Below are 14,877 nucleotides of genomic sequence, written 5' to 3'. Positions count from 1 at the left end.
ATTTTATCTTTGGGGTTTCTTAGGATGGTGGATATTTTTCTGTTTGTGCAGAATGCTGTTTTGATGTTGTGTTTATGGAGGATCTTGCTGATTCTGTCTGTGGTGCCTTTTATGTATGGGAGGAGGGCTTTGCCGTTTTCTTGTTCTCTGTCTTGGATTTTAGTGCGGGTTTCTTTTTGGATTAGGTTTGTAATCTTATTTCTTTGGAATCCATTGGATTTAGTACATTGGTGAGAGTGTGTAGTTCGGCATCGTGCTCAGTGTTTTGAGCAGCGAGGACAGCGCTTCCTGCTGCAGGGGCAGAGTGGAGGAGCAGCCATTGCAGCTGGGAAGTTTCCCTCCGTTCCTGACCATCTTCGGAAGAAAAGGAGGAGGTGTGACCATAAAAGGAAATGAGGTCTAACATCTAGGCTAAAAGCTAGACCTTACAGAGTGTCTCTTCCATCTATTTTTTTTCCAAATGCTCACTCCTTAGAACCAAAAATGGATTACTTGAGGCTGGATTTAACAACAAACCGGGAGGTGAGAAATTGCTGTGTCATTATTACAACAGAAACTTATTTAAAGCCCTCTGTCCCAGATAATGCTGTTAGCTTGATGAGTTTTTCAACATTTTGGCTGGACAGGAGTTTTGCCCTTAGTGGCAAATCCCGGGGAGTGTCTGTTTTTATATAAATGACAGATGGTGTAATAATGCCAAGGTGGTTTCAAGTCTGTGCTCCCCAGATGTAGAGCTTCTGACCATCAAATGCAGACCCTTCTATCTGCCTAGAGAATTCTGTTATCATTATCACAGCTGTGTATATCCCCGATGCAAAGAGAAGAGGCCCTGAAGATTCTCTGTCATACTATCAGTGACTTACAAACTACTCACCCAGAGGGTGCGTTTATTGCAGTGAGAGACTTTAACCAAGTGGATTTGAAAGCTACTCTGCCACATTTCCATCAATATGTGGACTTTGCAACCACAGGGAACAATACATGGGATCTTGCTTATTCCAATATCAAGAAGGCTTTCAAAGCTATCCCCCACCCCCACCTGGGCTCCTCTGACCATCTCTCAGTGCTGCTTATTCCAGCATACAAATCTTTATTAGTCAGAGTGAAACCTACAGTAAAGCAGGTGAGGGTCTGGGCAGAGGGACCTATAGAAGCATTACAAGACTACTTTGAGTGCACAGATTGGAGCATGTTTAAGGAAGCAGCTACTGACAACCAACTTACAAATGTTGAGGAGTATGCCACCACAGTGTCTGCATATATCCAAAAGTGCATAGAAGATGTCTGTGTCCTGAAAAGCATTGTTGTGAGGGCGAATGAAAAACCGTTGGTTGACTTATGAGGTCCGCAAGATGCTGAAAGCACAGATTGTGGCTTTTAAATCTGGTGACATGTTGGCACTTAGAACAGCCAGAACAAATCTGAAAAGTGTTATAAAAGGTGCAAAGCAAGCCCATTGCCAGAAAATTTAGAACTTTTTTCAGGACCCAACAAACACCAGGCGAATGAGGCAAGGGATCCAGGCCATCACAGATTACAAAGTGACTCCATCGAGATGCAAGGATGACACAGACTTCCTAAACAAACTGAATACATTTTTTAGTAGATTTGAGGCATCGAATAGTACTCCTGCTAGGAAAGCTGTGCCCTATCCTGACAAGCAAGTGCTAAGTTTTGGTGTCACCTCTGTTCAGAAAACACTGCAGAAAATTAACATTCAGAAAGCAGCAGGCCCAGATAACATCCCTGGACGTGTCCTCAGGGAATGCGCAGAGGAGCTAGCTTGTGTTCTCACAAATATTTTCAATCTCTCATTCCAGCAGCAGTGGTCCCATCGTGTTTTAAGATGGCCATCATCTTGCCAGTGCCAAAAAAAGTCCACAATTACAGGCCTCATGATTACTGTCCGGTTGCACTGACATCCACCATTATGAAATGCTTTGAGAAGCTGATAAAGGATATTATTGTATCTAGCCTCCCGCCAGCATTTGACCCGCTCCAGTTTGCCTACCGACCGAATCGCTCTATGGAGGATGCTATTTCTTCCGTTCCCCACCTGAGTTTGAAGCACTTAGAGGAAAGAAATGCTCACATGTTTGTTATTTTGTCGACTTCAGTTCGGTGTTTAACACAATCATTCCCCAGCATCTAATAGACAAACTGGACCTCTTAGGCTTAAACACTCCTTTGTGCAACTAGATTCTTGATTTTCTTACCAACAGACCCCAATATGTGCAAGTTGTAACAAATACTTCTAATACCATTTCCTTGAGCACAGGTTCTCCTCAGGGCTGCAACTTAAGCCCGCTGCTGTTCACCCTGTTGGCCCATGACTGTTGTGCTAAGTTTGCCAACCATATTGTGAAATTCGCAGGAAGGTGGAAGTTTACCGCAAGGAGGTTGAGGGGTTGGTGAACTGGTGTAAGAAAAACAGCCTAGTTTTAAATACCAGAAAAACCAAAGAAATCATTGTCGATTTCAGAAAAGGCAGGCACGGCCACACATCTCTGTGCTTCAACGATTCACCTGTGGAGATGGTTACCAGCATCAAATTCCTGGGTGTGCAGCTAACGAGTAGGCTGGCTTGGTCGCTCAACAGTGAGAAACTGCTAAAGCAGGCAAGCAGCGCCTGCATTTTTTGCATCGCATGAGAAAAGCACATTTTCCTTCCCCTGTCCTGACCACTTTCTACAGGGGGACGATCAAGAGCATCCTGTCATACAGCATCAAAGTCTGGTTTGAAAGCATCACTGCTTCAGATAGGAAGGCAGTGCAGAGAGTGATGAGAATGGCCGAAAAGATCATTGGCTGTTCCCTCCCTCCCATCCAGGACATAGCACAGAAGCACTGCTTGAGATTATCTGGGACACCACACAGCCTCTTCACAACCTGTGTTCCTTGTTACCTTCTGGGAGGAGGCTTCGTGGTATCTGCAGCAGAACATTCAGATTCAGCCATAGTTTCATTCCAAACAGCATTAAACTTGCGAACTCTCAAGCTTCCTCCTTCCATTATATATTCAAGAAGGACAGTATTTAATATTTATTTGTTATGTATATGTAGGGGTGTAGGTCTATACAAATGTTGTATATAGTGTGTTTTAGGTGTGTGTCATGTATGTGTTTCACTTTGAGAGCGGGCAACTAAATTTCCTTTTTGGTGTGTGCTGTTATCTTATCTTATCATCACTCCTTGCTTCCATCTTAATTTACCATTGTAGATAAAATTTCTATAATTAGTGGGGGTATACAAATCATTCAGAGGGAGGATTTATGAATGTGACAAGGTGGCCCAGTCTCTGGTAGCCTGGTGTGATCTCTCTGAGGCTCATTCCCAGTTTTTTAAAATGTCCCTCCACGTGGTTTGCACAACCCTAAATTGTATTTCAGGAATATGTGGAGGTTACACATTTCACTTTTAGAATGTTGGTAGAAATATGTAGAATATATAGTATTTGTCAACGCTGTAAACATTAGATGTTCCCACTCTGACAACTGATAAAAAATGCAGCTATTTTCTCTTTGCTTTTAACATGCTTTTTCTGGTATTTAGAAATCAGGTGCAGAAGGAGGGGTTGGGATGAAAGCTCAGGGATGAGCTCAGTTAGCCATAACAACAATGCTGCTTTGTGGGAACCCAAGGACAAGCTGATAACATTTTGGCGAGCTGAGGAGCTAGGGAGAAAGCCTGCATTTTAGGCTAATTGGAGAATGTGATTTATGACAGCTTAATGGAGGTGGGAATTGCACTTTGTTACTTTGTATCTGGGGGAAGGGAATTTAATTTTTGGGTTCAACTATGTAGTGCCGATACTTTGTTTCCTGAATAAAATGTTCTTTAATAAAGAATTTTTGCCTTGAAATTCTTGTAATGGTTTCATCTATCAGAACCATGACATTAACCCCAAAACCAACCTTTCTACCTTAACCACCTTGGGGTCCTGAGCTCCACTCACCTTCCCTAAGTCGGGGGATAAGCTGACAATGACTCAGGGAAGATCTCAGCATGGAGAAGGAAGAGGAACCTGTAACCAGCACCCTGGCCATGGCTGTTGCTTCAGCGGAGGGAGTACAAGCCAGCACACCAGCAGAGAAAGAAACATTTGATGACTTAAAGCAGGGGCCAAGACCAAATACGCAAGACCTGGTCATTACAGTGGACCCTGCCCAGTGGAGACTCCAAGCACCTTGAGGCAATCCTGCCAAAGGCAAGTTCTTTGAAAGTATCCGAAGTCAACTTGCAGGCAGGAGCCTCTCGAGGAACACACTCCCCGGACCATAGGGAAGACAAACGATTGGCGACCATTGAGGACTCTGGAGAATTGAAGTACCTGTCTGCAGTCCATAGCCAATCGGTGGAGAAGTTGGGGGAGAGATTTGAAGGGCTGGAGGTGAGAAGCAGGGAACAACTTTGTCACTCTTCACATGCCAGTGAACACAATGATCAGTGGGGCCGACACCACTCTTTGCCTAAGAGAAGCCTCAGCCCCGCCGATGGAATGCGAGCAGTTTCCCCAGCCTCAAAGCCATCAGCATTGACCTCCAGCCCTGAAAGAAAGGAGAGTCCTGGGAGGTCAGCAGCCAGTGGGAGCGCAGCAGCAGTGAGGTTGGTAACAGCTCCTGAATGTGCAACAACCACTGGGGGTCCTGCAGCAACTGGGGATGCTGTAGCCATCGCCGACGCCAGGAGGTCAGCAGCCATTGGCAGTGCAGCAGCAGTGGGGATGGCAACAGCCCTTGAACGTGCAACAACAGCAGGGGTGTTTGCAGCAATTGGAGATACCATAGCCACTGTTGGGAGGCCAACGAACGCTGGGAATGCAGCTGCAATGGGGGGCAGCAGCCCATGATGGTGCCACCCCTTAGAGCAACTTTTGATGACGAGTCTGAGAAGCAAATCTTCTTCCTTAATCAAGTACGTTCCCAAATGAATTGCAATGCCAATTTCTATCCAAATCCAGCTGCTACAGTCAACGTGCTCATGGCCAATCTGGAAGGGAAAGCTAAACAATCTGTACCATGAGCAAGCGCCTGAACTGGGGGCTCTCCATCTCTTCCTCCTTAGATTAAGAAAGAGGTTTGAGGACCCATCCATACTCCTCAAAGTGGAGAAACAAATTCACAAGATAAAGCAAGATGGTAGACCTGCATTGCAATACGTACGAGAGTTTTGCAAGGTGGCAGGTCAGATCGAAAGGTGGCCTGAGCAGTCCATGGTGCATCACTTCAAGAGGAGCTAGTTGATCACATTTCCCAGGCTTCTGTCTATCGGGCTGCCCCAATCAATGGCAGGACTGGTATTAGGCAGCACTAAGGTTGGATATTGAACTTGCTCGCTACAAGAAGCCACCACCTCCAGAAGCCAGGCCAAAACCAGAGCAAGCCAGGTTTCCTCCTCCCCGAAAATCCCCAGCCATCGCGGCAGCAGAATCCTAAGCCACCTGCCGGTTCACCAATCAAATGCTTCAGGTGTGGACAACAGGGGCACTGAGCAGCGAGTTGCCCAATCCCTTACCCCCAACAGGAAAGCAGATTGGGGCCACCGATGAGGAAGAAACCAACCCAGCAGCCAGCAAAAGAAAAATCAAACTGGATCTCGCAAGAACCCGTTGCCCAGGTCACATCACCCACGCTCTGCCCTATGACAGTGACGACAAAAGAGAGAACGACCAAATGGTGAGTCGACCCGTTCCACCTTTTTCTCTTGCTACCAAACTCATAGTCCCTAAGACAGGTGTACAAGTGGATTTGAAACTGCTAGTGGACTCCGGTGTATTGTTAGCTTGCCACTTGCTCTTAGAATGGGTATACAGGCAAGGTTGGTCTCCAAGCCCGTGAGATTTAAACAAGCCAATGGTTCTTTAATGGGAGGAACTTTAGTCACACAATTGACGGAGCCGATACACTTAGAAATAGGTGAACATTGGGAGTTCATTCACTTCATGGTGACTCCGAAGTTGACTGAGGCTGTGATTCTAGGTCTAGCCTGGTTAGACAAATGGAAGCTGTTTATTTGGTGGGAAAAGGGGATGAGGACTCTGAGATTACCTATAGGGCCCAAACCACCTCTTAATTCAGCTGATGTTACTGGAGAGTCTAGGCCATCTACCGAGTTAGCAAAGATAGCTAACCTGTCACATCCAGGCAAGCCATTCATCCCCAGCGAATATCGGGGATCTAGTGGAGGCATTTAGTGAGAAAGAATGTGACATCCTGCCACCCCATTGGCCCAATGACTGCGCCATTGAACTGTTACCAGGAGCTAAACTCCCACAGCCAAGGATACACACCATGACCCCCCTCGAAATGCATGAACTGCAGCAAACATGAACAAGAACCTAGCAAGAGGATTCATTGAGCCGGCCAAATCTCAGGTGGGGGCTCCAGTGTTATTTAAAGAGAAAAAAGATGGGTCGCTTCATCTCTGCATGGGCTATAATGAGCATAGAAAATAAGTACCCCTCCCCCTCCTTAAGGACCTACTAACCCATCTAGCAAAGGGGATCATCTTCACTGAATTGGATCTAAGAGAGGTATATTACCGAGTGATACTAAGAAAAGGAGATGAATGGAAGACCACTTTTAACTGTCCCATGGGTAGTTATCAGTTCATGTTATGCCATTTGGACTGCAGGGCGCTTCAACTGTTTTTATGCAGCTGATCAACCAGGTGCTACACAATCATTTGTACAAGGGGGGTTTGGTGTATCTTGATGATATCCTGATATACAGCACAAATATGGCTGACCATATGAAGTTAGTGTGAGAAATGCTAAAGTAATTGTTGAATGCTAAACTATATGCTAAACTATCAAAGTGTGAATTCTATCAAACCTGACTGGATTATCTAGGCTACAGAATTTCCAGTGAGGGCATTGAAATGGATCCTGGTAAAGTGAGAGCCATAATCGAATGGCAACCCGCAAAGACTCACAAACAGCTTCAAAGCTTTCTGGGGTTTGTCAACTTTTACCGACAATTCATCCCCTCATTTGCTGAAATTGCTTTATCCTTCACAGGCTTGTTAAAAATCGGCAAAGATGGTGGAAAGCCACGACCAGGCCAGCTGCTAACATGGACTAGGAACTGTCAAACTGCTTTCGAAAACCTGAAAAGATTATTTGCAGTTGACCTGGTCCTAAAGCATCCCTGCCCGGGGAAGCCCTTTGTGATTCAAGCTGATGCCAGCAACGTGGCCATCGGAGCTGTACTATTGCAAAAGAACCATGAGGGTGTCCTGCAGCCCTGTGCCTACTCCTTGAAAAAGTACACCAACTGCGAGAGAACATGGGCAGTATGGGAGAAAGATGCCTTTGCAATTCACTGGGCTCTCTTAAACTGGCAGCACTACCTAGAAGGGAACAAGGTGCCTTTCGAAGTATGGACTGATCACAAAAAGCTAGAGGCACTGAAAACTCCCTGCAAGCTGTCCCTGAAGCAAGTACAGTGGGCGCAATATTTTAACCAATTTAACTTCACTCTGAAGTACATAGCGGGGGGAAAAACTTTTTAGCTGATACTTTATCCAGATTGCCTCAATACAAGAGCTAATGTGAAAGCAATCATATCTACACCGGAAGCTGCTTCTCAACTAAAGCCACAAAGAGAGTCCCAAATCCCGATGACCCTGGGGCAAGGAAATTAAAACAGGAACTCCTCAAAGATCAATGGTTCAAGGACAATCAAACCTCCTTGACATGCAAGGATTGATTGGCTTACAAAGGGGGGGGGGAGTTGTATTTGTCCAAAACCCTCTACCTCTATGCTTTCCCGCATAATCACAATGTGAAACAAGCTGAACACTTTGGCTATTTAAAAACATTGCATCTGGTTTGTTGACAATTCTGGTAGCCGGGTTTGAAATGGGACATAGAGAACTATGTCAAGAGCTGTGCTGTGTGTGCCACCATGAAAAGAATTCCGGGAAAGCTCCCTGGATTATTGCAACCAGTTGTGGACCCTTCCCTGCCATGGTAACAAATTGCTATGAATTTTATAATGGAGTTACCTACATACGGGGAATACGGTGATTTGGACTGTGATAGATCTTTTTTCAAAGCAGGCTCATTTCATCACCTGTAAAGGACTCCTATCAGTCTAGAAACTAACCAAGATGTTTCTTAAGCAGATTTACAGGCTGCACAGTGCGCCAAAGCAGATAATCTCAGACCGAGGGGTACAATTTACAGCCAGGTTCTGGAGGGGTTTCCTCAAATTAATTGGCTCATCACAAGGACTGTCAGCTTTTCACCTGTCTACGAATGGGGCAATTGAAAAAGTGAACTCAGTGGTGGAACAGTACCTCAGATGCTATGTGGATTATCAGCAAACAAACTGGACTGACCTCCTCCCTTTTGCAGAGGTGGCTTACAATAACTCTGTTCACAGCAGCACCAGTTTTATACCTTTTAAAATTGCCACAAGAAAAGAATTCAACCCAATACCTGAATATCCTCAGGCACCTTCTGCTTCCCAAATCCTTGACCAGTGGGTGAGGGGGGTGAGAGGAGGTTTGGGACAAAATGAAAATCGCTCTGAAAAAGGCTTCTGAGACATAAAAAACAAGGAGATAGAAAGAGGGCTCCCCAAAGGTAATTCCAGGTTGGGGGAAAAGTTTACTTATCCAAAAAATATTTACAACTTAAGTTGCCTAGTAAGAAGTTGGGACCGAAGTATCCAGGTCCCTTCCCCATTGTAAGAATCATTAACCCAGTCACAGTGAAGTTAAAGCTTCCCAAACTCTTAGGAAAGGCCATCCTGTGTTCCATTGTACTCTACTGAAACCTTTTGTCAATTTCTGAAAAGGCAGGCACAGCCACACTTCTCTGTGCATAAATGATTCACCTGTTGAGATGGTTACCAGCATTAAATTCCTGGGTGTGCAGCTAAAGGGTAGGCTGGCTTGGTCGCTCAACAGTGAGACACTAGTGAAGCAGGCACAGCAGTGCCTGCATTTTCTCCATTGCATGAGAAAGGCACATCTTCCTTCTCCTATCCTTTCTACAGGGGGACAATCAAGAGCATCCTGTCATATGGCATCACAGTCTGGTTTGGAAGCATCACTGCTTCAGATAGGAAGGCGGTGCAGAGAGTGGTGAGAATGGCTGAAAAGATCATTGGCAGTTCCCTCCCTCCCATCCTCCCATCAAGGATATAGCACAGAAGCGTTGCTTGAGCAGGGTCCGTAAGATTATCTGGGACACCACACATCCTCTTCACAACCTGTGTTCCTTGTTACCTTCTGGGAGGAGGCTTCGTGGTATCCGCAGCAGAACATCCAGATTCAGCCATAGTTTCATTCCAAACAGCATTAACCTTGCGAACTCTCAAGCTTCCTCCTTCCATTATATATTCAAGATGGACAGTATTTATATTTATTTGTTATGTATATGTAGGGGTGTATATACATAACAAATAATGATGGAGATTACAGAGACAATAAAAAAGCAAAAGAAAGATAAAACACCAGGATCTGATGGTCTTCCCACTGAATTTTATGTAGCCTCACAAGATACTATAACTCCAACTCTGAAAGACTTATGTAATGAAGTTTTTACACATACAAAAATACTGGATTCATGCACTGAAGCTAATATTACTTTGATACCTAAAGAAGATACTGATCATACACTAATTAAAAATTACAGACCAATATCGCTATTGAATGTGGATTACAAAATCTTTGCTGCAATAATGGCAGAAAGAATGAAAAATTTTTTGAATGAATTTATACACCCAGACCAAAATCGTTTCCTACCAAAAAGACAGATAAAGAATAATTTGGGGATCATTTTAAACATTCTGGAGTACTATGACATCCATCCAGGGAACCAGATGGCACTTATATTTCTTGACGCACAAAAAGCCTTTGATAACTTCAATTGGCAATTTATGATTCAAGAACTTCAAGAAATGGACTTTGGTGAAAATTTTAATAAAGCAATTCAAGCAATTTATAAGAAACAAACAGCAAGAATACTTTTAAATGGAGATTACACAGATAGATTTGAGATTAAAAAAGGCACTAGACAGGGATGCCCGTTGTCTCCTCTGTTGTTTATTCTTACACTAGAGGTTTTGGCAAGAAATACCAGACAAGACACAGAAATTAAAGGCCTGGAGATTAAAGATCAGAAATATAAACTACAGGCCTTTGCGGATGACTTGGTCTTCATTCTAGAGGAGCCATTACAAACAGCTAATAAACTCTTGCAGAAAATTGAGAAATTTGGAGCAGTGGCTGGTCTGAAAATAAACAGGGAAAAGACTAAATAATAACAAAAAATCTAACAGACAAACAGAAAACTCAACTTACTAAAATGACAAATCTTCAAATAGTTAAAAAAGTTAAATATTTGGGTATTTATTTAACAGCGAAATATAATACACTAAAAGAAGATAATTATGAGAGATTAATGAAACAAATAAAAATGGACTTGGAAAGATGGGAAAATCTTCAATTATCACTTTTAGGAAGAATAGCGACGATTAAGATGAACATTTTACCAAAGCTAATTTTCTTATTTCAAACAGTGCCTGTTAAACTTATTAAGAATTTTTTTGATGATTTAAATGCAATGATTTTAAGATTTATATGGCAAAAAAGAAGGCGAGAATCAAATGTAAATTGTTACAAGAATCTTGTATAGACAGAGGGGTCTTTGGACTTCCAGATTGGAGACTTTACTATCAAGCGGCTATTTTGCTTTGGCTTAAAGAATGGATTGTATTGAGAAATAAAAGATTGCTTTATTTAGAGGGACATGACCTCTAAATCATGCGATAAGAAACGTACTACTTTCAGAATGGGAAAAAATTAAACATAAAATATACATGAAAATACCTGAGTGGCTTTCAACAATGGAAGCATTTGCTTATCCAAATCTGATTAATTATGACAAACTGGTTAGTTATAAAGATAAAGAGGGAAAACTTAAGGACAGGCAAACTTTACAACTACAAGGTATTGATTTGAAATGGTGGTCCTACTTGCAAATTCAAACAAGATATGAAAAAGATATAAAATTGACAGGTTTTTACAAAGAACAGACCCCATTGGATAAAATTTTGTTAAAAACAGATGAGAATTTGATTAGAAAACTCTATGTTGTTGTTGTTAATTGCGAAGTCGTGTCTGACCCATCGTGACCCCATGGACAACGTTCCTCCAGGTCTTCCTGTCCTCTACCATCTTCTGGAGTCCATTTAAATTCACACCTACTGCTTCAGTGACTCCATCCAGCCATCTCATTCTCTGTCGTCCCCTTCTTCTATTGCCCTCAATCTTCCCCAGCATTAGGCTCTTCTCCAGTGAATCCTTCCTTCTCATTAGGTGGCCAAAGAAAACTCTATAAATTTCTTCTAAACTGGAAGATGGAAGAACAACAAGTGAAAGAAACAATAATAGTATGGGCAAAGAACTTTGGATATTCTATAGATTTGGAAGACTGGCAAAAACTTTGGGATAAAAACATTAAGCTTACAAAACCGGTAGCATATAAAGAAAACTTATATAAGATGTTCTATAGATGGCATACGACACCAGTTCACTTAGTGAAAATATTTAAAAATGTTTCGGATATTTGCTGGAAATGTAAACAACAGCCAGGTACTTATTACCATGCCTGGTGGACATGCCCTATCACTAAGAAATATTGGTCTAAGATTCATAGATGGTTGGAAAAGATGATGAAACTACAAATAGAATTTAAACCAGAATTGTTTTTGTTAGGAATATTAAGACCTAATTATGGTAAAGAGAATGACTACTTGATATTGCATGTTTTAACTGCTGCAAAGATAGTATTTGCCCAATTTTGGAAAATGAGAATCTACCATCTGACCAGATTATTATTACCAAAATTCTAGAGTGTGCAGAAATGGATAGACTAACATTAGAAATGAAAGAAAAAGATGATTCAATTTATTTTAGAACTTGGGAAAATTTTTATCAATGGTTAGAGACACGTTAGAACTTGAAGGATCTAATATTTTAGAATAGATGACTGATTTTTAATCGAGTTCTAACTAACATTTTGATGATACGATTACTTTTCCTGATTTACTGATTTTCATTTGTTACTTTTGATTGTTAGGATTTTTTTTCTTTTGTGATTTTATTAGTAGTGTTTATTTAATAGATCAACGTATTTGTTTACTAATTATTTTTAATATGTTACAGTTTAAGCTTTGTTAAAAATGGTTGAATATGATACTTACTCATTATTATGAATCAGATGGTTGCTTGTTTGTTGAAATATGTGATTGTACCTATCCTTATTTTACCCTAATTCCTTATTTCCTTCCCCTCCCCCTTTCTTTTTACCCTTCACTTTACCATACCTGTATTCTTCCTATTTTTCCTTACCTATATAAATTTAATAAAATTTTGTTAAAAAAAAAAGATTATCTGGGACACTACACACCCTCTTCAAACCTGTTTTCCTTGTTACCTTCTGGGAGGAGGCTTCATGGTATCTGTAGCAAAACATCCAGATTCAGCCATAGTTTCATTCCATACAGCATTAACCTTGTGAATTCTCAAGCTTCCTACTTCCGTTATATATTCAAGATGGACAGTATTTAATATTTATTTGTTACGTATATAATAGTGATAATAGTAGTAAAGTTGGAAGGGACCTAGGAGGTCATCTAGTCCAACCCCCTGCTCAGGCAGGAAACCCTACACCATTTCGGACAAATGGCTGTCCAGTCTCTTCTTAAAAACTTCCTGTGTTGGATCATTTACTGTTTCTGGAGGCAGGCTGTTCCACTGATTAATTGTTCTCCAGCATGATTGGATGGAGAACCCACGGATGGGTTGTCTTAATCTATCTGATCCAATTAGACTAAGTCTGAAATTTAGTACCGCCCCCTCTGTGCCAACTGCACCCCAGTTTTAGACTTAGTCTCTTTGCTCTAAGACGCGTTTTTTCTTCGCTCCTGGAGCAGAAGACTGTGTATTTCCCCTTTTTCTTATTCCTGTTAGCTTAGTTCTAACTCCTCATTTTCATTAATTAATTAATTTCATTAATTAATTTCATTAATATAATTTTTTTTTCCAGTGATTGGAATTCATCCTCAGCTGACTGCCCGGCCGGGCTGACAGGCTGGGCATCTATAGACCCTTCCCTTCAAGGGACCCCCTTTTTTCCTCTCCTCTTCTGAGAGCTTCCTTGAATTGCTGCTAACAGAGCCAAGCTCTATTCTGACTTTTACAACCTACCGAAGCTTCGGAAGCCCCGAAACTCCAGCCTGGTCAATTCCCCCGCTGTCAGCTGTTCGTTGGAGGACTCGTTCTTGACTCGCTGACTGCCCGCGGCTTCGGAGGCAAGGGTAAGCCTTGTTGATCGACTGGGGGGCTCCGCAAGCGGCTACTAAGGTCGCCAGGCCTGGAGGGAGCCTTTTTAGGTCCCTCGGCCTCAGCAGAACATCGCAAAGGAAAGGAGAGTGTATCGACGACAAACTCACTTTCCGAGGCCTGGAGGCCTTATCGGTCCTCAGCCAGTCTCAGCGCTTCACAGCTGACCATTTAAATACCCTCTGCTGCATTAGGAGCCCAGGCGATTCTGTGGAACGAGGGCTCATCGCAGTTTAGGCCTCAGGCTTCGCAGGCCTTTCTTCCAACGGCCGTTTTTGGTGTGCAGAGCTTGCGGCCATTTTGAATCACCTCACAGCCACCATTTTGAGAATTACTGAGGCCTAGAGTGCCTGCAGGAACATTCCAGAAGGCAGTTTGTGACAATCTGAGGCAGAGGCCTCTAAATTTGACAAACCTTTCACAGACAAGTCTGATTGGATTGGGGAGGGCAAGCTCATTCCGGAAGGATGCACTGCCTACCAACCCCCCATTGCCCACCCCCCTCACCTGAGCCAGATCATCTCTGCTGGGCTCCCTTAGTAAGCTTACAACGCTGAGGGGGGGCGTTTTTGCTGAGGTTGAGGCCAAAGCAGATTCATTATGGCACAGAAGTCTACCAACGAGCCGGCCAAGAGGAAACATCCTACTGAGGCAATACTTCCAAGCGAGCCAAGTCAAGCAGGGAAACCACTAATCCACAGATGAGGGAAGAGGAGTCCCACAGACTGAGGGCAGCCTCCCCAGGTCAGACAGGCACAACGGGAAGGTCCATTTTTGAACCCCTTTCCTCACATTCTGCCTCAGCCCCAGGGGCCTGATCTCCCCCCAGGGGAATTTCCCAATCAGAATCAGCCACAAGAGTGACTCCAGGGACAGGTGCAACTAGCCAGGATACCCTTAATTTGGGCCCTCAGGCCACATTCACCCCCACTGCAGCAGGGCTTCGCCCCCCTGAAAACCAGACTCTAAATCCAGACTACCTTCAGTCCATGATAGCCCAGGCTGTGGCTCAATTCATGGCTTCCAACGCCCCACAGCCACCCCCACAATCCATGTATCATTCCCAATCTCCAGATATCATGGATGAACCTTCATCAGATCTAGAATCAACAGGGGCTGAACCATCAGGCCTGATTATGTCAGAGGATGAGAGTATCACTCCATCTGACCCCACCCCTCCTGTCGGTCTCTTTGACCATTCACTCTTTAATTCCCTGCTACTCAAGGCCTGCACAACTGCAAACCTCCCTCAAGAGCAGGAGACCCCACCTACAACATCAAAAGGTCCCGACGCCATATATACCGAACCCTCAGTCTCTCAGAACCATATTCCCTGCCCTCCCCTTTTTCTCAATATAGTTCAAAAACAATGGGAGAATTTAGGATCCCTTTCAAGTCCTGGTGCCGTAGAAAAGACATTATTCAATGTTGTCCCTTCTCTGACCTTCCTATTGGAGATTCCTCAGATTGATGAGCCCCTGAACTCATTGTTTCCCAATGCTAACATTCCTGGGGATA

At 43.2% G+C, this 14,877-nt stretch overlaps 1 protein-coding gene across 1 annotated transcript in view; it reads left to right on the top strand.

The window, feature by feature from the left end:
- The first annotated feature begins 5,459 nt into the window (after nucleotides 1-5,459).
- Nucleotides 5,460-14,877, top strand: part of BRINP3 (BMP/retinoic acid inducible neural specific 3) — a 177,355-nt gene continuing 167,937 nt past the window's right edge. The window contains exons 1-2 of the mRNA XM_039336065.1: nucleotides 5,460-5,817; nucleotides 6,851-7,377. Coding sequence (XP_039191999.1) covers nucleotides 5,460-5,817; nucleotides 6,851-7,377 — 885 coding nt within the window. The remainder of the gene's footprint in view (nucleotides 5,818-6,850; nucleotides 7,378-14,877) is intronic.

This window comes from Crotalus tigris, unplaced genomic scaffold (genome assembly GCF_016545835.1).
Source record: "Crotalus tigris isolate CLP2741 ecotype Arizona unplaced genomic scaffold, ASM1654583v1 scf7180000017666.27876245, whole genome shotgun sequence".
Taxonomy (NCBI): Eukaryota; Metazoa; Chordata; class Lepidosauria; order Squamata; family Viperidae; genus Crotalus; species Crotalus tigris.
This window is presented reverse-complemented; position numbering and strand designations above follow the sequence as displayed.